Consider the following 23413-nt stretch of genomic DNA (forward strand, 5'->3'; position numbering starts at 1 on the left):
AACAAAATTCCACAAACAACTTTGCGTGAACAAGTGCACACAAGACTCGCCGTCTGATGCTAAATCTCGATAGATGTTGACGCTAACAATGTGCCGCGATATTGGCCACAGATCTTAGCAAGGCGGCGACTGAAATTGAAACATTATCCACACGCTCACACCCTTAACTTGTTTTGGGTGGATTTTCCTGGCAGGTAAATGTGTCATCTCGGCAGAAACCAAATATATATGACGTTGGCTTCTCGCTGATTTTCCAAAGCTGTGAATCACCTCTTTCCCAGACAGACACAAGAAGTCAAAATCTTTCCGTGTGTGCTGTTTGCCACTTTTTCGCAGTGTTAAGTATCCGTATTAACGATCCATGACCTGACTCTGGTCATCAGATGCAAACCAAGAAAAAAAAAAATGCTTTGCTTTCTATGCAACTATATTTAGCACTCGCTGACAGACCTCCGACTGCTGTAGCTGGCCGGGCGCAACATCTGTAAACAAAGCCAGCAAGATGCAGACCAGAAGGAGACTGTCACTGGTTGAGGTTCTTTGAAGAGCTTTGACAGACTCAAGGCTGGATTTACAGTACACTGCCGGTCTCGGTTGGCCGATTCTGATTCAGTCGGGTATTTTAGTTCTGATATCAAATGTGGTTAGTATTGCTCGTGACGTTTTATCCAAGCCCATATTTGTTGTCTGATGGTTTTAAGTCTCCTTCATAACATGAGTGCAGCCGGTTGTAAAAACAGAAAAACATTCGGCATTGTTTACTGGATTTCACCGCGGGCCACCCAATAGTCTGATTGACTGATGACTTCAGCCAATATTTTGGGGTCAGACGGGAGGGAAATGTTTTTAGTATGGGGTGTCGGCGCTGGTGTTGGCGGTAGGTATCGGCCCCGCCCCATCTCCTTAATACCGCCTAATTAAAGGACCGCAATTCATCCGAGGGAAGGCTTCGACGCATTCAAAGAGACCTGGGTGTCCTCTTTTGTCATGTCCCAAATTGCTGAATTCTGTTATTAATTATACATCTTAACCGCCTTTGAAGAACACCGCATGCCATCTTTCATGTCTGGCTCACATAAAAAAGCCTTCAGAACTTCAATTAATTGGCCCGAGACGTCCCGGGCATCCAGTTCAATCAGCAGGTTATGCCTTTTTGTGTCATTATTATTGTTATGCCTTGGGATTTTTTCTTTTTTTTCTCTCTCGTAGCAAAACAGCCGTGTCTGACGCCAGTGTATCATTGTCATGTCAAAATCCGTCTTGGAAGCAGAGCGGGGCTTGTTATTGAATTTTGGAGAACCGCCCCGGAGCTGTACTTTGAGGAAGAAAAACCACGGAACCACAGATAATTCTTTACAGTCCACTCGTCTCAACCGCCTGTCATCACATTTTCACTTTGTAAAGACACTTGAAAAGGAAACCGAGTCAGGTCTCCTCCGTAGCAAAGGCCGACGCGACATCATGTCACATTCGATGTCCGTGGCGGGAGAATCAAATAAAAGCCGCTTTGCTGTTGTTTGGACCTCAAAGGGCTCATCTGGTCGGATGGGCACCAAACAGAATAATCACAAAATATAAAAGCAAAGCACCTCTGACGAGCAGAAGACCAGTTACGACGGCGTTGAGACTTTCCGGGGCGACGGCGGAAGCCGTTTGCTCTTTCAAGCGCCGGCCGCAGACAAACAAAGACATATATAAAGCTCCTTGTTGAAAAGTGGCAATCGTCCTTTTAATTCCAGAGCGAGCCGAAGTGAAGAACTTAATTACAGAATGGGGTCGACCCAGCCCATCTGGAAATTGCTCTTACAGTAAAGCCCTTTGAAGCAAATATATCCTTTATCCGATTTCTTCTTTCGTTCCGGGCCTCGTAAAGCGTCGACTATTGTGGCTCTGAGATTCTTTTACGCAGAGATGCCACAAAGTTGGTGAAAAAAAAAGGAAATTGATCAGCTTTTGCCTCTTTCAGCTGGAATCTATGCTCCATCTCACCTGTGACCTCAATGAGGACAGTCGCTATAGAAAATGGATGAGTTGCACAACAATGAGTATTTTACAAGTATTTTTTTATCAGCACAAGCTGGTAGGAAACAAGTGAATGGGATTCAGGTGAAACAACTTGAAAGGTAACCATGACGCAATAGCCTTGAATGAAAAACAGCCGCTTCTATATAAAGAGCATTTATACAAGAACAGCGCTCATTCCTTTGTGTTGTACGTGGACGTCTGACACAGCTTAATGATTTCCTCAGCATTAGCTCACGAGTAAAGATGAAGCATTTGTGGTTTGACGCGCCCGCCACGCCGAGCCAACGGCTGTAAACGAACCGTCGTAGTCCTCTGGCATGCGCAGGTGACGTTCCGCCAGGTCTAAGTGAAGGTGTTGGCTAGAGCTGTAAATCCGATCGCTTTCACACGATCAAACGTGAGCCGCCTTTCTTCTCCCCCCTCCTTTCCCACGCTTTCATGTTCCTCTCATAAAAAAAAAAAATAAAAAATAAAAAGCCAAACCCTGTTCAGATGAACTGCCAAAGACGGTCGGGCCTCCAATGTAGAAAGCACAGCTAGCCTGACAAGCTAAAAAATGTGAGATCACTTTATTGTCTTTGGTGGGATGTCTTGGTTGTCAATTTATCACTGGAAATGAGCACAACTAAGCTAACGGGCTAACTGTCAAGAAGTGTGGCTAAATTGAAATTCAATTCAAGCAATTCAAATAAAATTCACTGTTGCTTGAGCAGAAAATTGAACATGCTAATTCTGACATGGATAAATAAAATAATTGGCTAACCATAAAAGGCAGTTATCAACCAGCCCAGAGCTAGACAAATGTTATTTTGGCTGACGTGCAAAGCTTTTGCCGCAGACCGCACACGTCATAAACGAGAAGACGGTGTGGCCAGGATGTATCGAACATGTGCCGCGAGCACTAATAAAGACGAAAAGGAATCCTGGCAAACGACGCGACGACTCATTCGCAGCTTCGCGACGCCCTCAGCGAGGAAGGGCCTTTCTTAGTACCTCTGCCAGGGAGGTTACGCTTTCACTGGCGTTCAATGCAAAAATGACTCAGTCAACCTTTTGTGAAAGGGTGGGCGGGGCTTGATCTAAAGAAGAAAGCAATGCTTTTGGCTGGGGGTCCATGACCGACGGTTCTCTATGACGATGCGGAAAGTAAGGCCTCATTGCTTCCCGCCAGCCTATCTCATAGACCGGCCATGAAAAAAAGACAGGCGATTGTTGTCTCATGTACTAAACAGCCATTACTTGCTAGAAATTCCTTCAATCTTGCATTTAACGTGTTTGAATCATTCTAAGCACTCTGTTGTGAATTGTAATGAGTGAAGCTAATCCTGTGTATCAACAAAAACGTTATTGGTAGCTGATGAATAATCGTGGCGCCCGATCCATATTTTGCCCACACCTGTTCTAGTCATGTCCTCATTACACAACTGCAAAAAAAAAAAAAATCTAATGGCAAACCAAGACTTGTTGGTACGGTGTTTGTGTGCGTCTTCAGAATAGATGAGGCCTCTTGCGCCAGTGGCGTCTCTTCCGCTAGAGCTCGTGACTGCGCCTCTTTAACTCGCACTAACAGAGCACCGTTCCACAAAGCCCATCACGCAAGCCACAGATGTCCCGCAGAACAGAGGGGATGCGATGCCGCCACATGCACACACAAAGGGGTCCCGAATAGAAACTTGCTAGAAATGTAAAAACACAACTGACGACCTCACCAATGATCCCAACCCCCCCAGAAACCCAGGAACTAGCCCAATACAAGCAAACTAGGGGGGACATTGAAGTACACCTGGACAACACACGAGTGGCTGGAGGGAGCTGATTGGTTGACACGATGGGTCTGATCAAAAGCTGCGCAGCTATCAAATCCAAAGCGATGTAATATCGCCATCTACAGGGATCTGTTAATTATTGCAGATATTATTTCGCTCCAATTCAAAATTTGACTGGCTTCAAAGGCAACTTGACTCAATATTTGTCGCAGTATGAATGTGCTGTATTAGCATTCAACGGTACTCCAGCTCAAGGCAATCGGGACTTCTTGGAATCCAACTGCTTGTGGTGCTTTATTAATTTCGTGGTTTACCACCTTATGGTCTTTCAATTGCTCGCATATGCCCCATCCCAGCGTGGCCTCCAAAATAAAGATGTCTGTTCTTATTTATGATCCTCAAAAGCACAAGAAATTTGATTTGGCCAAAAGAATACATTGAAAATATTACAGATGGCTCTTACTACCACACACGCCCGTATTACAACCGCAATTATAAACATATTGTTATATTAGCAACGCACTGACAGTCGATAAAAAAAACAACAACAACGGGGCTCTGAATTTGGGGTCACGATGTCAGGTGTGTATCTATTAAGGACTTCTACTTTAGGCCAGTGAGCGTACGTGACAAACCCATTAGGCAGCTTGTTTTCTTAAGTTAGCATTTCAAAAGCGCCTGGTGGTGAGAGGCCAGGATTGTTGTTGGTCCCCCCCCTGCCCCCCTGGCGAGAATGTTGACATTGGACCAAAGTGCAGGGCGGCAGCTGGAGAGTCCTCAGCACCATCCCAGAGGAACGTACAAAGTAAAGGAAGACGTTACGGAGGCATGGCGTTTTATTTTCTCTGTGCCAAATGACAAGTTTGCCTTCTGGGCTAATCCTCTGTTTTGACACTTGGACCTCAAAGTGCAACAAACCGTCGGACGGGCACGTGGCGAGGACAGACAGCATCCCGAATCCAGTGGCGGACTGTCTTGCCCTCGAGTTATTACATCTGCAAATCAAGAAACGTGGGGCCCTTTTTTTGTCTTGTCCACAAAATTACATTTGAGCAGTAAAAATGTTTATATGTTAAATGTTTGGGAATAGCACTTTAGCGACTATTTCGGGGAGTTGAAATAACAACATAAAAAAAGAGCCATGAATCAGTAAAAGTATTGCTTGGAAAGGGAAAATCAAAGCCTGCCTTTCAAGTAGCCATTATAAAGGCTGTCAGGCTGTGTTAGAGGAATGGATTTGAACAAAAGGTCAATATTTTCCGGGGCAAAAGCCAATTCCGTAGAAGCTATCCTCAACTATTTTTGTGCTCTTTATTTAACACCCCAAGATGATGCCATTTTGGTTGACGTAGTGCATCTTTGTATGTATGTTTAGCCTGGGTCGTTAGTGAGAGTTTTCAAAACCAAATCATTTGTCGGCCAATTATTTAAAAAAATAAAATGAATTTTGATGTGTTTCATGATCGTTTGTTAGAATTTTTTGCTCTATGGAGGGGGGGGGACCATTTAAATTCAATCTGGACTGCCGGTTCCATCCCATCCAATCAGAGAGAAGAAACAGATGAGCAGCGACATGGTGACACTACGGCTGAGGAAAAACAGACCGGTACTCACTTCAAAGAGGGAGAGCAATGATCCCCCCCCCCCCCCCAAAAAAAAAAATCCAACAGAAGTTCATCACATGAAAGGATGTGGCTTCTTTCAAGTCACCGTCTTGAATCAAAATTTTTGACATGCGAGGTGTCAGCATGGTTTAATTCCAATAAATTCTATAACTGAAGACTTTTGCTTCAAATTCACGGATTCTTTATTTGTAACGAATCACTTTAGAATCAAAATTGAATCGTTACTCCTGGATGGAAACTTTTTAATCAAAATACGAGTGCTGGCGCCAAAATAGCTGCCCTTTTTAGTTAAAATGGAGTAAAGCTCACTGAAAAATGTTGGTAAATCGTTTTTTATTTATTTTTTTATAAATTCACGCCCCGTAAGTGATCCAAATTTCTTAATTCCAATCCAACAAATGTGACAAGAAAGAGCAAAACACTCAGGCCACAGGCTGCACCATTCATGTGTTTATCTTTGCCGCTGAAGCATTCCACAGCTTCCTTTGATTCCCGCCCTTCATAATGTGACGCTCGCCGAAAGAGGAATTAAAGCCGAGGATGACAAAAGCACGGCGCAAATTACAAGGCTTTGTGTTTACTATTCTGAGCTCTGGTGCAACACTGAGTCAAGCAGGAGGCTCGTCCTCTTTCGCTCTCTCTCTCTCTCGCTCTCCGACAGAAGAGCAGAAAGAAAATAACACGGCAAGTACAGAGAGAAAGAAGAAAGGCCATAATTTGGGTTAAGTATGAGGGGAATCAAGAGCGCTCGTACGCTCATCTTCATTTGGGCCTCACATGAGAGCCTGTGATGACTTTCTGCTCTCGTTTAGCTCCAGCGACATGTCATCATTGGCGTGACGCTTTAAACGGCAGTGTCAAAAGTGGCCGACAGTTAATGGCCTCCGCTCCGGCTTTCAACAAAAGTGTCACGATAATAGCTTTGTGACACAAGAGTTCATCATCTTGTGCGGTTGAGCGCGCCAGTATTTACATTACGTTTGTTGACATGATAGAATGGATATTACGCGTGCATTTTTTTTTTTTTTTTGCACATGCCATCTGGACATGTGGACTAAATATTATAAAGATAAAAGAGGTTCCAAAGGAGGGGGTGGAGTGAGGGGGTATTGTTGGTCGGGGCGGGCTGGACTGAGTATCAAAACAGACACAGTGTACGATCCCGTCACGGATGTATGTGTTAAATGTCAAATTGAGTATTCCTGTCAAATTGTGTTTTTCCAGAAAAGTCGGAACGATTCTCACAGTCACGGGACGAAGTATAACTTACACATTTGGATTTGGGGCTTTGAAAGAGACTCGTGGGCTGCACACAACTTGCAGCTGGTGTTGGATGGGATTTTTAAAAATGGATGGACGGGATATGTTTGCATCTCTATTTTCACACGCTTTCCAGCAGGAAGTTCTACCCGTGTTTCTTTGACTTCACCGTGCCGGAGCATCACTGTGTTTCCCTCCCGCATAATCAAAGGGAGCCGCGTTTACGGTTATCTCTGCCATGGACGTAATCGGCCCGGGTGAAAGGTCAACTCTCCGGCCGAAGACGCGAACCGAATGGACTCGCCGTTGCCATCAAAGCTCAGGAGTACATTGTTGTTTCAAACTCTGGCTATCATAACGACCGGCGGTATGGATGAGTACGGAGACGGGGAGAATACCTTTGAATAATTACAGCCGACAAAGATCACAGAACAGCGCAGCAACAACAACGAAAAAAGAAGAACTGCATCGTTTTTATTCTTGCCTTGTTATTTTGCTGGCTGGCGAAACCCAAAACCATGTCAAACATAATGGAAAATATTTGAGGTCTCCTTTTATTAACCGAGAGGGGCTTTGATGTTTGACGTCTTTATTTGTTTTAGAAGAAGAAAGGGAATGGGGCAATATGGCATGCAACCATCAACTTACGGAGTGAACGAACCCCCCCTCCAGAAAAAAAAACTGAGAAAAAAATCTCTGCTCGCTCATTCTACATAATCAATTAAACATCATTATTGGCCGCATCAAAGAGCAGCAGAAAATGATCAAAGTAAAGCGTCTTTTGCTTGAGCACAAACCGCTTCCTGCTACTGTGTCGTCCGGCTCGGGGAACGCTTTGAAACCACCAAATCTCAAAAAAGACTGAACATCAGTTCAAGTCATTGTTTTGAGAAAGCATTGATTGTTATTTGGAAAAATAATACTTCATATAAACTCATTTACAATTAAAATAGATCTTTGACGTCTATAGCCGTCAGTGGCAGTGAATGAGTTAATCAAAAAAATCCCCCAAATGAATGAAAAATAAAGCACCTAAATGGGAAAGCTTCTGGTGTAAATGTGAGCTAATTTGCTGTCGTACACCGAGAGTGGCCGTACGTGCTCTGCGTTTTGTTAGCAGCCTCGCAATGACAGCTTCAAGAAAAATCTGGCAAACGGTGTTCCAGCGAGCGGCGGACATAAAACAGCTCCATTTTTGTCAAGACTTGGAATTCGTCGCACCACTCCGATTTAAATCCAGCTCAAACAGTGAAAATCAAAGCGAACAATATACTTGCGGTACCACTAATGATCACAAGATTTGGACTTGCAATCAAGCGACTGATGAGCTCCGCAGGGTTAAGTGGGAACAAACTTGTCATTTGGCCGTGTTTTATGTGGCTGCGATATGCCGGCGTATGAAAAAAATATCACGTCCTCAACTTATGTCGCTAAGGTTGGAAAATAAGTTGGCTTGGGGTTTTGACCCAAAGTCAGGAAAGCCGGTCCAAAAAAACATTCCGGCAATCAAAGGCGCAAAACCGCCGAGCTTCTGAAGTGTTTGGGATACTTGGAATGAAAAGGCCTGGCATGTCATGAAGGCAGCTTATGCTTGTTTGGTGTGAAAAAGCAAGAGGGACGCGGCCATTCAGGAAGTAGCATCACCCAAAGTTAAGATTCCGTAAAATTTCATGAAGTACGGTAAACCCCCGTCGATTACTGGGAATACAATCTAGACCAGGGGTGTCAAACTCATTTTTGTCTAGGGCCGCATTGTAGTCATAGCTTCTTTCGGAGGACCATTATGACTGTCAACCCAAATGTCTGAATGCCTCATATTATATAAAGTATAAGCTACAAAGCAAACTGACAAATAACCATTTTTCAAATCAGACTAGTAAAAACTGTTCAAATATTTAAAAGAGATGATTTTTAAAAGTGAAGACAATTTGCAATTTTAGTAATAACATGAATTTGGATGCACAATTTGTCTTCGCGGGCCACATAAAATGATGTGGTGGGCCGTATCTGGCCCCTGGCCTTGAGTTTGACACCTGTGATCTCGACCTACCCGCAATGTGGAGACACCAGAAAAACCCGTGCGTACAACCCTAACCCATGGCAGCCCTTTTAAACGGAATCTTGGACGTCTATATCCGTCAATGGCAGTGAATGAGTTAACGACCTACTGTTGGTTCCATATTGGTCATGCGTCCCACCTGATGTGATTCACGCGCTCCCCACTCATCATGCACAAAAGGGCACAACAATATTAGTGTCCTATCCCACCCCATCACCGCAGTAAAAACGAGAGTTGTCTCGAGCTACTTCTTCTTCTCGCGTGTATATAAAAAAACACAAAGCTGTGTGTATTCCGACAGCTGCTGCCCCGGGTGCCCCTGCAGAGAACAGAAGGAGAGCTTTGAAGATCTTGACCCTCTGGAACAATAAAACGGCATCATCAAACACTTTGCTGACCCTCGGACCCCAGTGTCGACTCGGGGTAATGCATATTAAACTGCGGGGTTCACTCGGACTGAGGCACATGTGCTTTAAATGGCATCACTGTGAGTAAACTCTAGCGAAAAATAAATAAGCACATTCATCGGTCCTCAGACTTGGCGTGATTAAGGGCAAAAGGATGCTGTTTTATGTTGACCGTGCTGTGGTGCGAGAGGATTCAAAAGGTGATGTGGCACATTGGACTGGTCTTCAAACGCGGGCACACCCATATGGAAATGCGTGGCTCCGAGGTAAAGGCTTTGATGACATAGTGAGTGCCTTGTAGCGCACAAGACGAAGACAAACAAACCGGCGGCTACGACTGCTCTCCAGGCCTGTCTAGATTCTGATGCTGCGCTTTCTCTACCCCCTGGGTTAAGAACATAAATAGATTCTTGATCTTATGCAACTTAGCATTAAGATAGAGGCGAAAGGGTAGCGTGGAGCCAGCCACGGTGGCAGCTGGCTCCGAAGGTTCCCCGCCTCTTACCCAGTGGTCATCTTTTAACGTGGCACGCGAGGAAGCCGTGTCGACAGCCCGGTTTTGAGCTCAATAGGGGGGTCAGGAGTCAAGCACTTCCTCCTGACATGAAAGCACACCTTGCCCTTGGTATCTATGTGCCGCCCTCCCGACCCAATCCCCGCAGCCCCCAAATCATCTGTACCGACATAATCTGGGCCCAAACAAAAGCCATGTGTTAATTAGCTTTGAAGGCGTAATGACTTCAGGGCCACGGACATATCATTTCAAAGCGACGGCCCGAAAACGGTTTGAGATGCGTAGCAGTCGTCCTCCCCTCTACCTGCCTTTGGTTCACGGGAATAAATGTTGTTTTGCCTCCCGTCCTCTGCCGTGTCTAATCTGGTGCCACGGGGACGCCTCGCTCTGGCTTTGGTGGGGCTCTTGAAATAAGTAAATTGGGGAGAAAGTTCTGACACGTGAGAATTGGCTCTACACCTGTCCTCCAGATGTGAGGGTGCTCACGTTGATGGAATTTGGATTTATTCTTCAAGGGTTTTCATCCAGGACAACAGATTGTTGTACATAAAGGACAAGCAATTAAGACAATATTAATTTGTACAAAGGTCATGTTTTGTATTTCTTAAAAAGTTAGAAAACTTAAGAACTTCAAGTTATGTCGCAGTTCCAGGCTCTTAATACCACAGAGAGCGCCACATTGAATGCATCAGACACGCTATCCACTTGTATGGCTATGGTTAAGAGACAAATTGTACTCAAAGAGCAGACTGATAATTGACCAAAGCAACCAAGTGGAGACTCTTGAACATCACAATTACTGCGTCCAACTTTTACAAGTGGTTCCCTCTGGTTCCAGTGATATCAATTCTGACGAGAGGAAAACCTGAGAGCCAATGTTCTCATTAGTCACCGCCCCAAAAAACAAGATGACACGTTCCGAGGAACGTCAATGAGTAAAGCCTGAGTAACTCTTCCTTCCCGACCACTTTCTTCCTGCCGAAGGAGAAAGGGAGGCAAGCACATTTCAAAACAAGATAGGTTACCTTTTTCTGAATAAATGTTTCCATTGACCGAGCCAAGGTGACCGCGAAAAAAAAAAAAATCTTCTCGGAATCAACGGTTTTGGTTGGCTCTTTGCGAAAAACATTTCCTCCACCTCGGTGGCTTTAGAACACCTCGAGTCTGTGTTTGTAATTAGATCGCGCAATGATAATCATACCTACTGGTGGTTTTGCGAGAGGATGTGCGCTGGAGAACATCAAAGAGTTTGACATGAATCATGCACCGTCCATCCCACTTCAACCTCTCCACGGTCCTTCTCGACATCCTCTCATCTGAGAATAAACAAACATGCTCTCTAATCCCTTCAAACCGTTTTTCTTTCCCCCTTTGGAAAACTCCACAAGCCGGTCAATCGTACTTCAGACACCTCTTAATCCTGAAGACGACCAACCTTATGATGTGGGAGGCAGGTAAAAGATAGATAGTGATCCGGTAAAGCAGATACACGGAGTTGAGACGGGAGCACGGTTATAAATATCCAAAGCACACTGCAGTTTCCTCTAAAAACAAACACTTTCAGATACTGCCTTGTAATTTATCACAGCTTACTCTTCTGTGGAAGACGAATCAAAGGAAAGGACCGACGAAGCAGAAAGATGGAGGTGTTCTTTTTTTTCCCCGTCCTGTTTTATAATCTCGTCTGATAATAAGCGATTCTACCAGCAACAATGCGGTTCCTCTCCCACATTTCATAACATGGCTAGACCATACAAACAGCCCTAATTGAGATTTAACCCATGGATCTTAGACAAATGAGGTAGCCATGCTAACCGCTAGCCCACCTTGCTAACAACTAGCCCCCCATGCTGTTCCAGAAGTTAACCAATCTAATATTTTTTCATCGAAACCAATAAAACAGTGAACTGTCACACACATATCAAACAAAATCAAGCACAAATGTAATGTAAAACGTTAAATGGCAACATAGGCATTCTAACTTTTGATTCAAAGCGACAAGCATGTGGCAGCCAGCCAGTTGGCCACCAGCCAGTTAGCATGAGAAGATAACGTAGCTTCACTCGATGCGTCTCATCAAATTATTACAAACAGATGGACGACACCAATCACGGGAGATTTAAAGCAAAGTCCTTTGTTCACAAAATGTTGGTCACTACTGGCTCTGATTTAGATTCCTATCAAGCTAACAGCATTGGAATCAAAACAGGAAGTAGAAAGCTACCCCCAAAACAACTGAGGTATTTTTAAAGATTTTTCTTTTGCCAAGCTTCAAATTACGCAGCTATATAACGTTTGATGACAGGAGTAGCAAAGTAAGATGTTTGTCCCCCTACATATAAAAGTTCAAAAACTTTTTTGACCCAAATATGAACAAGTTCATTGAACAACACTGCTAACTGTGACTGTCGATATTCTGCGTACGCAAAACATGCTAACGCGTGCGTCAGATGTCGAGAAGACGGCAGCAATGATGGTTTAAGATTCCTCTAGGGAGGAAAAAAAAACGAAAGAAAAAAAGAAATCAGAGGCCTGGAAGAGCCCACGGAAAGTAATCAAGTAGCAGAGTGATGTCACGCTGATGAAAAGCCGCCTGTCAGACAGTTGGCGACGACGGTTGCTCTTTGGCAAACCACGTCAGCTGCTGTACTCCCCCGCCCAAAAGAAAATGACATCAAAGCAGGTAGCACAAAAGCTGGCACTGATCTTTGTCGTCTTTGATTACAGTAGCTTCATCTTTCGCCTGTCTGGATAAAAGAAAACGGCTGCTTGGTGTTAAGAAAGTGTCCAGGATAATGAAGCACAGCATGTAGTCATTCGTGGTGGCCACCGGGCCAGCTCAGAGCGTCCACAGATGACAAATTCTCACCAAAACTCTCAAGCAAATATTTGAATCCTGACTCGGTGAAGTCTTCCCGAGGCATTAAAAATGTTAAACTCAACAGGAATTACGCTCAGATTTTAAAGAGAGCCGTACATAGATATCGATAGAATAGATTGGTTTCATCTTGTTGACTAAGTTCAAGATGAAAAATTTCAAAGTGACCTTTGCATGGCATCGTTTCGAGGCAACAGCCGGCATTCTGCGTCCGTGAACAACAAACAGCTGACCGCAGAGCCCCCTAATGCAAGCTGTCCGGTCTTGAAAGACTTGGCTCCTATCAAGCGGGGGGCATCATCTGCAACCAATAGATGGCCCCCTCTTACGAAATGAGAGCCTGCTCGACAGATGTCTCCTGCCTCACTTACTCTCTCGTACTCCCCATTTGCATGCACATCTTAGATGGCACCTCTTGATTTAAGTCAGGATCAAGGTCGTCCAGCATCTCTCTGGCTAATGTCAGGGACATGTGGTGAAGGCACATGAAAGGAGCTCAATGGTGCGTTAACGGCCGGAATCTCTCTACATGTTTGTTTTGGGTGGCTTTGGACAATAGCTTCAACGTGAAATTTAGGGGACCCGCATCTGGAGTTTAGCCACGAGGTGACGTCCAACAGAAGCTCAGTGTTCGGATGGCCTTGAAGTGCATTTCAGTTCTTAGAGGGATTTTCGATTTTTAATTGGTTGTATACAATTTCTTGGGTCGCTAGAGGTTGGGCCCATTCAAGAACCGAATAAATCTATTCAACCTAGGTCTGACAATATGGTAACGAGCTAATCTACGGAATTCCGCCCACGTCGACTTCATTTGCTCATGATCATTTTCAAGCAAAGGTCGGAGTCCAATAACAGTGAACACCTGACTAATTCAACATTTGTGAATTAGGCACCGATTTTTTATGTGACCTGTCTTCTGTCACTTAAGACAGTCTTTTGAATGATTGACTTTAGAATTGCTAAATTCTTAATGGTCCAATAACAAAATTCATCGTGACGCTTACCCACTTTTTATGGCATTATATCTTGGACTGATTAATTGCATTGTTTACTCAGCAGTATGGAAGAGTCCCACAATCCCCAAGGCACTTTGTTCCATTCTTGTTTTGTGTGGTTTGTGCTCTCAATTGAAAAGAATTTAAAGGAACTCCTCCATGAAACATAAATGCTTTATGGATGGTGCTCTCCGCTTTGTTCTCCCATTGAGGACCTCCACCTGTTTCTGATGATTTGAGCCAGAGCCTGTCCCTTTCAAGAGACTGATCCCTCCTGATCTCTTTGATGTAACCTGACCTAACAGTTCCAACTCGCCGCACTCGACGGACCGCGCCGGACGGACCCTCGATGACAACAGCATGTGCGCATCAACGCTAACAGCCGTGCCGAGACGGATGATGGAGGTGTGCGAGCGGAACCGCCGTTGTGGGGGTGCGCGGCAACGGTCGCATGATCACCTCTTGCCAGCGCGGTTTTAAGCAGTAAAACCTGCGGATCTGCAAGGGGCACATGCAACTGATCGGAGATGAAAGAGTCGAGGCTTTGACTTTCACAGGAGGCCTGGCGTTGGGGCGGGGGGCTCCAGAGCCGGGAGAGGGCACGGGGGCGCTTCTAAGGGACTGCAATCAGAACAGCTGGGTCATTTTCAAATGACCTAATTCCAGGATTAATCCCTGCCGACTTGTATGGTTACATTTGTGTTTGTGGCACAAGCAGACAACGGGAGGCGGTGGCCCTGGGGCAGACTAAAAAGGAACAAGACAATTACAGGGGCCTAATACAGAGGGGCCTAATACAAGGAGTTCAAATAAGGTACACAGGCAAGTGTTTTCCAAAGAATCCCAAATTTGATCAGCGGAGAGCAATTTGATTTAGCTCGGAACGGATCAGGCAATTTCTCTGAACCCGTTCCCAGAGTTGACAGTTTCCCAAATGGCTGCAAAGCGTAGTAACAGAGATATAAACCCACCGGCCGTGATCTGAGTGTGAAGTTTAACACCCGAGACGCGATGTCCACGCCTCTTTGTGTCCAAAGCAATTGTCCTCGTCACCGTGCATCTAATTATCTTAGTGAGGTTAGCCGAAACAGCTGTGTGAACTTGCACTCCAGACAATGTCCCGCTTTGTCGAGTTTCGCCTGAAAGGGACTTTCAAATAAATCCTTGCGCTTTGGTTACGGTTCTTACGTTTTTCTGGTTATTTATGTGACAGCATTATAGCGCTACACACAGGCTCGGCATGAAAGCTCAATCATTTCTAGTCATTTTAACAGGTCTTCTGCAGACAAAGATATTTCCTGATACAACTTTGTCATCAGAGAAACTGGAATGGCCTCAAAGTCATGAATCAGTTGCCTCGCAGGCGTCTGCCACTCACGCCGGTCAAAAGATCCCGGTGCCTTCATGGTAGGGCATTTGTCTGAATTGCGATCCATCTGCGAGTGATTTCAGGCTTACATTTTTGGGGATGACGTCAAAGTGACTTGACTCAATCGGTGACAAAGCCTACACTTCTACAGACCTGATCACTTCTGCGGGTGAGTCCATCAAATCCATCCTACCTGGCACACAATCATGCAGCCCTGAACGTCATACCCTCAGAGTCATGGGTGGAGCCTGTCCCAGCTTTCGAAAAACACTTAATGTAGACCAAAATGAAAATGGTCGGAGCGCAATGACATATTCCTACGCTCAGGACGCTTTGCTCAGTTTCGAATATACAGTCGCCCGGGAAGGTTTGGAGAGAGACAGAGTGGGAGATGGTGGGGGTGATGGCTGCTTTGATCTTCGGAGGCCTTGTCTGGATTAAAAAAAAAAAGAAAGAAAACGAAAGAAGGAAAAATAAGTTCTCATGTTAAATTAATAAACAAAACTCACGTTTAGGTGATATGTTGTCGATTGTCACTGTATAAATTGACGTCAGAATAGCAAAATGAGGTTTTATGGATTTAAAAAAAAGGAAAAAAAAATGATCCAATTTTTTCTTTCCCCTTTTAAACGACGAAACTAATCTTACTGAACGTAAATGTGCATCTGACAAACACAATGTGTTTCGTCACTTTATAAATCAGTGTTGCGGGGGGGAAATGGGGGATAAAAGAAAATCCAAATCACTAGCATGGATCGTTATTCCCATAAATGGCAAAAAAAGAATCTTACTTTAGTATGATGTGTGCATCCGACAAACAAGATGTGTATTGTCACTTCATAATTAATCAATGTTGCAATAGGGTTAACGGGCATTTTAAGGCCAATAAAAGCCACCACATCAAATAGAACATCGTAGATCAAAAGAAGTATGTGTGTGTGTTTTTTAACTACATAAAAAAAGAGGGTGGTGGTAGGTGGGTGGGTGTAGTTCTGCCACGCTTGAACGTGCTTTGAGTCCTGCCCCGCAAGTGCTGATTGGCTGGACGCGCACCCAAGGGGGGAAAGTTTGAATAAAATTCAAGAGCATGGCACCAACCTCGAGAGGAACGTCTGCGACAATTGCACGGGTCGTCAAACGGAGCTTAAAAGTCAAATTGTTTTGGGGTTGCATCTCAATTAAAGGGGGGAAAAAACTATCAGGGGATAAATATGACAGCAGTCCGATTCGCCTCATCGTTACTGCCGCTACTCTTGGTCGTGATGCAGTCCGGAGCCGGGCTGTGCGCACGGAGGTTCCGCGGTGGCCGCAACCCGCAACCGCGACGCGCGCCGCCGCCTCCCACATACCGGGCGGCGAGCGGCAACCGGGGTGACGCCACCGAGAGCTTCCCACTGGATTTCACCGCCGTGGAGGAGAACATGGATAACTTCATGACGCAAGTGAAGAACCTGGCGCAGTCTCTGTACCCGTGCTCGGCGCAGAAGCTCGACCACGACATGAAGCTTCACTTTCTGGAGAACGTCTCGGTCACATGCAACGACGGAAGCCCCGCAGGGTAGGTCAAAGAAACTTTGCAAAAAATCTGCCTAATGCGTGCGCCAACGTGACCTACAGGTTTAAGACCCTGGAGGAGGATATCATGAAGTGAGGCTGCAAAAATGGCTACATTTTATTGATAACCTGAAATGCCTTTTTATTACATGCAATTATCATTTATGTCGTGCCATCTTTCTTGCCCATCATGAATGTCATAAACCATATAACAGGTTTCTCTTAACTGTGGATCAGGGACCTTCCCATCCTGTGGTCCTTCGGATCGAGTCTCAAAACGCGCGTCCACTGAAAGTTTTATTTGGTTGTTTTTGAGTTTTTCCTTGCCCTCCTGGGAGTTTAAGATCAGGGGATGTCTGAGAATATTTGTCATTTTTCACACGTCCTGAGTGTTGTTAGTCACCTAAATGTTGAACAGAGGCTGTGATGTACAGAAGTCAAATTCCTTGTTTGGCACGTTCAAACATGGCGAATAAAAATTCTTGAATCTTGAATCTATAAAATTCTACAGTCAATTCCCAAAGCCAGCCATCTCTCCTGCAAATTTTGTAAAATCTTAAGATCCTTATAGAAAAGTGGTTCCCAACCTGTGGATTGGGGGCCCAAAATTTAACTCGTTATTACATTGCAAATTGTTAAAGTAAGATGCTGAAAATTATTTTTATTGATCCGCAAATGCTTTTTAGGATCATATTATCCGTTGTTATTAATTCTGTAATATCGGCTTTGTACATTTCTGTATGTACATTGATTGAATACTTGTTCTTAAAAAGTTTCTAAACTGCAGAAATGCAATGCAATATGGGAAAGAATAACATTTTGCACATTTGTGGCTACCGGTTGTCAGAGTGAAATGCCCGATTAGGTTGCTTCTTCTTGTTCCGATATTTCCAAAGCTAATGTTTTTTTTAATTCACATGTGCAATAATAAAATAATGTCTGTTGTAATTTGTATGATGTTTAAGATGAAATATGGGACACGTAATTATTTTAAGTCATTCTTTGAATGCATAATGATGTTAACACTCAAGTAAATAGCAGTGTTTTTATTAATTTATTGCTTTCTATGTTATAAAATTGTTATAAGGCCTTTTCAGGGGCTGTTTATGTTTTTTATAAAATGCTTTAAGTGCCATACTAAATTCCTGAAAATGCTGTGATAATTATATTTGCATAGATAGCGGCAGTATTATTATTTTTTGCCCTGTTACATTCTGGACCACAATAGCGATGTGCAGACGACTGAAAAGCCGGTGATGATGCGTCGTCTGGCTTCAACAATAATAATTCTGCGTAATTCCTTCTTTAACAGGAGTGCGCTAAAGCGCTAAGCTCTTTAGAGACACAGCAGGAGTAACAGTGGAGAGGGACAGTTCACTGGCAGATGGCCATTTTTTTTTTTTTTGCATTCAGCACTGTGGTGGTTGTCTGTTAAGATGCTCAATGCAACAGCTCACATTCGCTGACCAAAAAAAAAAAAAATCCTTTACTATGTGTGGAAATGTAGAATTCAACTAAAGGAATTTGATCCGAGACTTGTTTGGTAATATAAAAAGCTTGGAAGTGAACATGACTGACTGTGGCTTACTATGATAGTATCAAGTCATGAAATCGAGCCAAAGTGTGACTCAGCATCTAAGCAAATGGATTTCTATGCAGTCACTGAAACGTGTTTGGCTGTCACAAGAGTTTAGTCACGGGTAGTTGCCTACCTCATCGACACACCCGTGATTATTTGCTTCAGAACGTCCGCTTTGCCCAGGAATTTGTTGCATGTGACTACATCGGTCTAAATATCGAGTGAGCGATTTTACGATTAACAATCTAAAATGCCAATCGATTTGGTCATCGGCGTTGTCGTGATATCACCGCCCAAGAATGAGCTCAAAGGAAAATCCCAGCTCTACTCTTCAGCTTGTAAGCAGCATAGGGGCGATTGAGATAAGCAACATCAGTGATCTTCCAATGCTGTCACCTTTTTTGCCATTGCTGCAGGCTGCTGTCACCTTTTTTTCCCCCTGAAGATAGGAATCAACAAAGCAACAGGATGCTAACATTCAAGATAAGAGTCTGACTTAGTGACAATAGTGTATACGGTATTACAGCAGTTGGTTATCTCCCCCAAAGAAGTGGAAAGTGAACCATATCAACACTGGAATGTGTCTGTTTAAAATATATTGTCATGCTGGTTGAAAACTAAAAGGTATCATGTAACTGGAGATTGTACATGACACAATGGTGTATTCTTCAATGTCCCGCAGGTATTACCTAAAAGAATCCAGAGGAAGCAGACGCTGGTTGATATTCCTTGAGGGTAAGTAAAATCCATGTGCCGTATATATCCATGTGTCCACTTTCTATACTGCTCATCCAGAGATATTTTTTTCAAGAACTATGAATTGAGTCTTAGTGAACCCTCTGTGCAGGCGGCTGGTACTGCTTCAACAAAGAGAACTGCGACAGCAGATATGAGACCATGAGGAGGCTGATGAGCTCGTCCAAGTGGCCGCAAACAAAAACAGGTCAGCCTCCCCTCACCTGTCTGGAATCATTTCCAAACAAACCTCAAAGTCCTACACCATGAGGAACAACACCTAATCTCAATGGCGCTTATGGTTTCTACCAAGTGGGTCGTAACCTGAATCCTCAGGCTAACCATTTCTGAGGTCACTATTAAACTAGTTCCTACCAAGTAGTCACAGAATGACAGCAAACTAGAAACACCAAAGCCTCAGATGAGTCTGCTTTATTGGATTGCTGTCAATTTGGCGGACCCATGTGAAACAACGCTGACGCAATTGAATCAGTTCATGTAGACAAGATGGCAAAGTCACGGTGACTCAGATGATTCAGTTGATCAGTCGACCAAATTCAATTGGGGACTCACAGTTAGATGATTTAGTTAGATCAGTTCACTAACTCGAGGTGGAAGACCAACTTCCAGGTGAGTTTTGCAGAAACGCAAACACCGGCCTTGCTCGACTGTTCAGACTGTGAGCAAATGTCGACCTGGCGCCCGTAGCTCCAAGAGCGTGGACGCCTCCGTCTCTCATTGCTGTGTAATAACTATAATTCATGTGGTAATGACGATGATGAGGAAGAGGATGTGTCTGGGAGTGCCGGAATGGCTAATGATACATGGTGATTTGTCTGCACAGGCACTGGGATCCTGTCTCCACTGCCGGAGGAAAACCCTCACTGGTGGAACGCCAACATGGTGTACGTTATGGTGTTCATGTTTTTTTTTTTTTAATTCTTTCAAATCACAGGGTTCAACAACCAATGACTTTAATTTCGTCTGTACAGGTACATCCCATACTGCTCCAGCGATGCGTGGAGTGGCGCCACTGCCAAGACAGAGCACAGTAAGTCGTTACTGGATGCTGGAAATCACGAAGAGAAACAAACTCCAAATTCCTTGTGTTGTTTTTCTGTGGTGTGCAGGTGGCTACGCTTTTATGGGCTCATTGATAATTCAAGAGGTCGTTAAAGCCTTGCTTAAAAAGGGTCTGGAAAACGCCAAGGTTCTGCTCCTAGCCGGGAGCAGGTACGTTCACAAGTGAAACCGGGTGAATTTTCCAAACCGTGCTGTGATCAGTAATCAGAATCCGTCGCATCTGCATGCAGTGCCGGTGGAACGGGGGTTCTGCTGAATGTGGACCGTGTGGCGGAGCTGCTGGAGGGTCTGGGACACACTGGGATACAAGTGCGCGGCTTGGCCGACTCTGGCTGGTTTCTGGACAACAAGCAGTATGACTTCACGGACTGCTTGGATGCAGTCAGCTGTGCCCCCACTGAGACCATCAAGAGGGGCATCAAGTAGGCACCCAGAGTGGTCACCAGGTTTTGTCGTCACAAATTGGTCACTGATCTATATTTGATCTTATCACCAGGTACTGGGGAGGAGTGGTACCGGAGAAATGCAAACAAGCCCATGAAGGAGAGGAGTGGAATTGTTTTTTCGGCTACCGAGTCTTTCCGTCCATAAAAAGTACGCTTCGGTGTCCACGTAGCCACAGAAGCATAGAGTACATGATCGGTTTGGTTTAACGAATGTATCTGCCAATTTCCAGGCCCAGTCTTTGTAGTCCAGTGGCTGTTTGACGAAGCCCAGTTGACAGTAGACAACATTCAGTTGACGGGCCAGCCAGTGCAGGAAGGCCAGTGGCGTTACATCCAAAATCTGGGTATTGAGCTGAGGAACACCCTCAAAGATGTCCCGTAAGTTACGGTCCAGAAATGGAGAATGAAATTGTGGCATCTACAAATTTGCCTGATTGAAAATGTCTTTCATTGTAGAGCTATGTTCGCCCCAGCATGCCTCTCACATGAAGTCATCACAAGAAAGTGAGTTTAAAGCGCTACACAGTACAGAATAGTTTTGCTGGGTTTTCTTGTGAGTTGACAGCGCCCTCTTGTGTCTGTTGTCTCGCAGCTACTGGACGGACGTGCAGGTCAAAGGGACTTCCTTGCCTCGGGCACTTCACTGCTGGGACCGCAGTCTCCATGACAACAGGAACAACAAAGCCCCGCCCAAAGGTTGCCCTGTACATTTGATAGACAGCTGCCCGTGGCCGCACTGCAACCCCACCTGCCCCACCATCCGAGACCAGTTCACAGGCCAAGAAATGAACGTGATCCAGTTCCTGATGCACATGGGATTTGATGTGCAGAAGATGGCCCAGCAACAGGGCATGGACCCCAGCAAACTACTGGGCATGCTGAGCAGTGGCAGCTAAAGAGACTCGTACAAAGCAACAAACCAACAAAAAACACACTTAACAGTATCTTCAAGCTAAAGCCCATCTAGGGTTGTGGCAGGTCTCTCTGGCCAGTGTCCACACCTGATACCTCCTACCACTCTTTCTACCTTAGTCTTCCCCCTTATGACATCCCGTTTACTGTTGTACCTCAAGGCAAAAAAAAACAAAAAACCCTCAAACAAAACAGATTACCATTTTTCAGCAGATAGTGGCGGGGGATGTTTACTAAAACGCAGATGGGGAAGAGGTCTTATGCATTTATTTGTACAAATGCAATCCTGGAATAGTATTGAACTATTATACCCATATATGGTGTTTGAAATAAAATTAATTGCCAAGATCAATTAACCAAGGCAGGAAGTAACAAATTGAGTAGCTCCCCAGATAGCATACTGTGGCATGACCACATGTCGGAGTCTACTGAACTCAGAACTCATTTACAATGCAGATAAAATCTTAGGACAATCTGCTTCGGTGCAGCTGTACTTCTGAGCTGCTGTTTTGGTTAGCAACTGCGTTATACGAGTGTCTATGAACTGATTACGGAGGACTACGGGGTCATGTGCTGTAGACAAATATTCAAACGTGAAATACAGTTTAGGGTTCTCTGATGCTTTGTTTCACATCAGCATCCTTCCCCATAAACTGAATTGAACTACTTAGTACACAGGAGGGATTTTAGGGTCATCATGACAACGTGACAAACACACACACACCACAGTGCCATTTAATATAAAGTGTACCTCTTGAATCAGCACAAGTGGAACAACACGCAAGGCCCAAAGAATATACTGTAGTTGGCTCCTCGCTAGTTTTACCAGTTCTCAGATCAATGCAATGTGCATTTAAAGGGAGAAAATGTGTATTGTACATGGTTAGTGTGTTTGTATAGGTTCTTTCAGTTCAAGTGTTTGTCACGCCATGCTTATTTCATAATAGAGATCACCTTTTAATATAATGGGAATGCTGTATGGGCTGGTGTCTTTCTAAGGACGTGTTTCCTCACACCGACTACAGAAAGAACGGTATTACTAATTGTAATTTTATTCTGTAACATATTTTTAACAGGAGAAACTCGAACTACATTGGTTATTTACATATTTATTTGTTATGTAAATCATATTTATAAGTGCTATTTTTTTTTTGCAGAGAAGTGATTCTTTGTAAAATTGTAAATACATGGCTGTTTTTTCCCCTCTTTGTGTTGACTGCATGTCTTTGTATTAGACCCAAAAGAAACGACACAAAATATAAATACAACGGGAAAAAAAACCCTGCTCTCCTATTTTTTGATGATCCACCTCAAATACATATTAATTTTATGAATTATAGCTTTTTTTTTTTACCTTGTCAGAGAAATTTGAGATCAGTAAATGACCACCAAAGGATTACCAGCGTAAAAACGTACAGATAGTAAGACTTTTTGAATTGAAGTTTTTAAGAATTTGGCCCATCACCCTAGGTCGTAATTGAATGAGTTCCCTCCAAGTTGTTGAGCTGTTAGCTTATTAGCCAGAGAATTTTGCCATGCACTGGTATAATAGTTTTATGCAGGCTAAAACGGTTGCTAATGAGGTGTTAGTTAGCGCTGGTGTGTTAGCTAGGTACCGTGACAATTAATAAAGGACCTCCATTGTAAAATACACTGGTAGTTGTGGATTTGTATTTCACACATTTCCTGTGGTCCTTCAAGTTAGCTTCTTCCTGTTGTGTTGGCTTACGTAGCTAGATTTTGATTATTATTCGCTATCGCAGTTAGCACACAAGCTAATAAATTTGGCCTTGGCCACACTGTACGTATGTTAGCCGTTAGCATCCTAACAAAACACAGTAAAGTTAATTTTAAAATGCAAAGGATTTTCTCATAACTACAGTGTAGCGAGCTGGAAAATGATATGTCCTGTTTTAACTGCGCATTGTTGCTCGACTATTTTGTAGTTTCGCCAAACCGATTTCTGTTTCTATGCAGGGAAAGACTTGCACCTTCAAGCTGTTTATCTTCACACATTTATGAAAACATAGCAGCAGTGTGAGCAATTTCTTGATAGGATTTCTCTGTACTCAATGTCAATTCAACAAGGAAGACTACAAATATCACAAGTACGGTAAGTATTTTTGGAAACTACTAATTCACGTTCAACTTCCTAGCTCAAATCTATCACTGCTTCTGTGTAATTTTCCCGTTGGATCGTGTGTAA

The 23413-nt window shown here is 44.0% G+C and overlaps 1 protein-coding gene and 1 long non-coding RNA gene across 3 annotated transcripts in view; one reads left to right on the plus strand and one right to left on the minus strand.

Moving 5' to 3' along the window:
* The window catches only part of LOC119126399, a 155263-nt gene that overhangs the window by 8905 nt on the left and 122945 nt on the right, over positions 1 to 23413 (minus strand). The window lies entirely within an intron of this gene.
* notum1a (notum, palmitoleoyl-protein carboxylesterase a) lies at positions 15988 to 22478 on the plus strand. The gene is made up of 11 exons (XM_037257597.1): positions 15988 to 16456; positions 18714 to 18766; positions 18879 to 18974; positions 19611 to 19671; positions 19759 to 19817; positions 19897 to 19999; positions 20080 to 20271; positions 20346 to 20443; positions 20526 to 20673; positions 20752 to 20799; positions 20888 to 22478. The coding sequence occupies exons 1-11, from the start codon at positions 16110 to 16112 to the stop codon at positions 21189 to 21191; spliced, it is 1509 nt and encodes a 502-aa protein (XP_037113492.1). The 5' UTR covers positions 15988 to 16109; the 3' UTR covers positions 21192 to 22478.

The sequence above is a fragment of the Syngnathus acus genome, chromosome 8, assembly GCF_901709675.1.
Source record: "Syngnathus acus chromosome 8, fSynAcu1.2, whole genome shotgun sequence".
Taxonomy (NCBI): domain Eukaryota; kingdom Metazoa; phylum Chordata; class Actinopteri; order Syngnathiformes; family Syngnathidae; genus Syngnathus; species Syngnathus acus.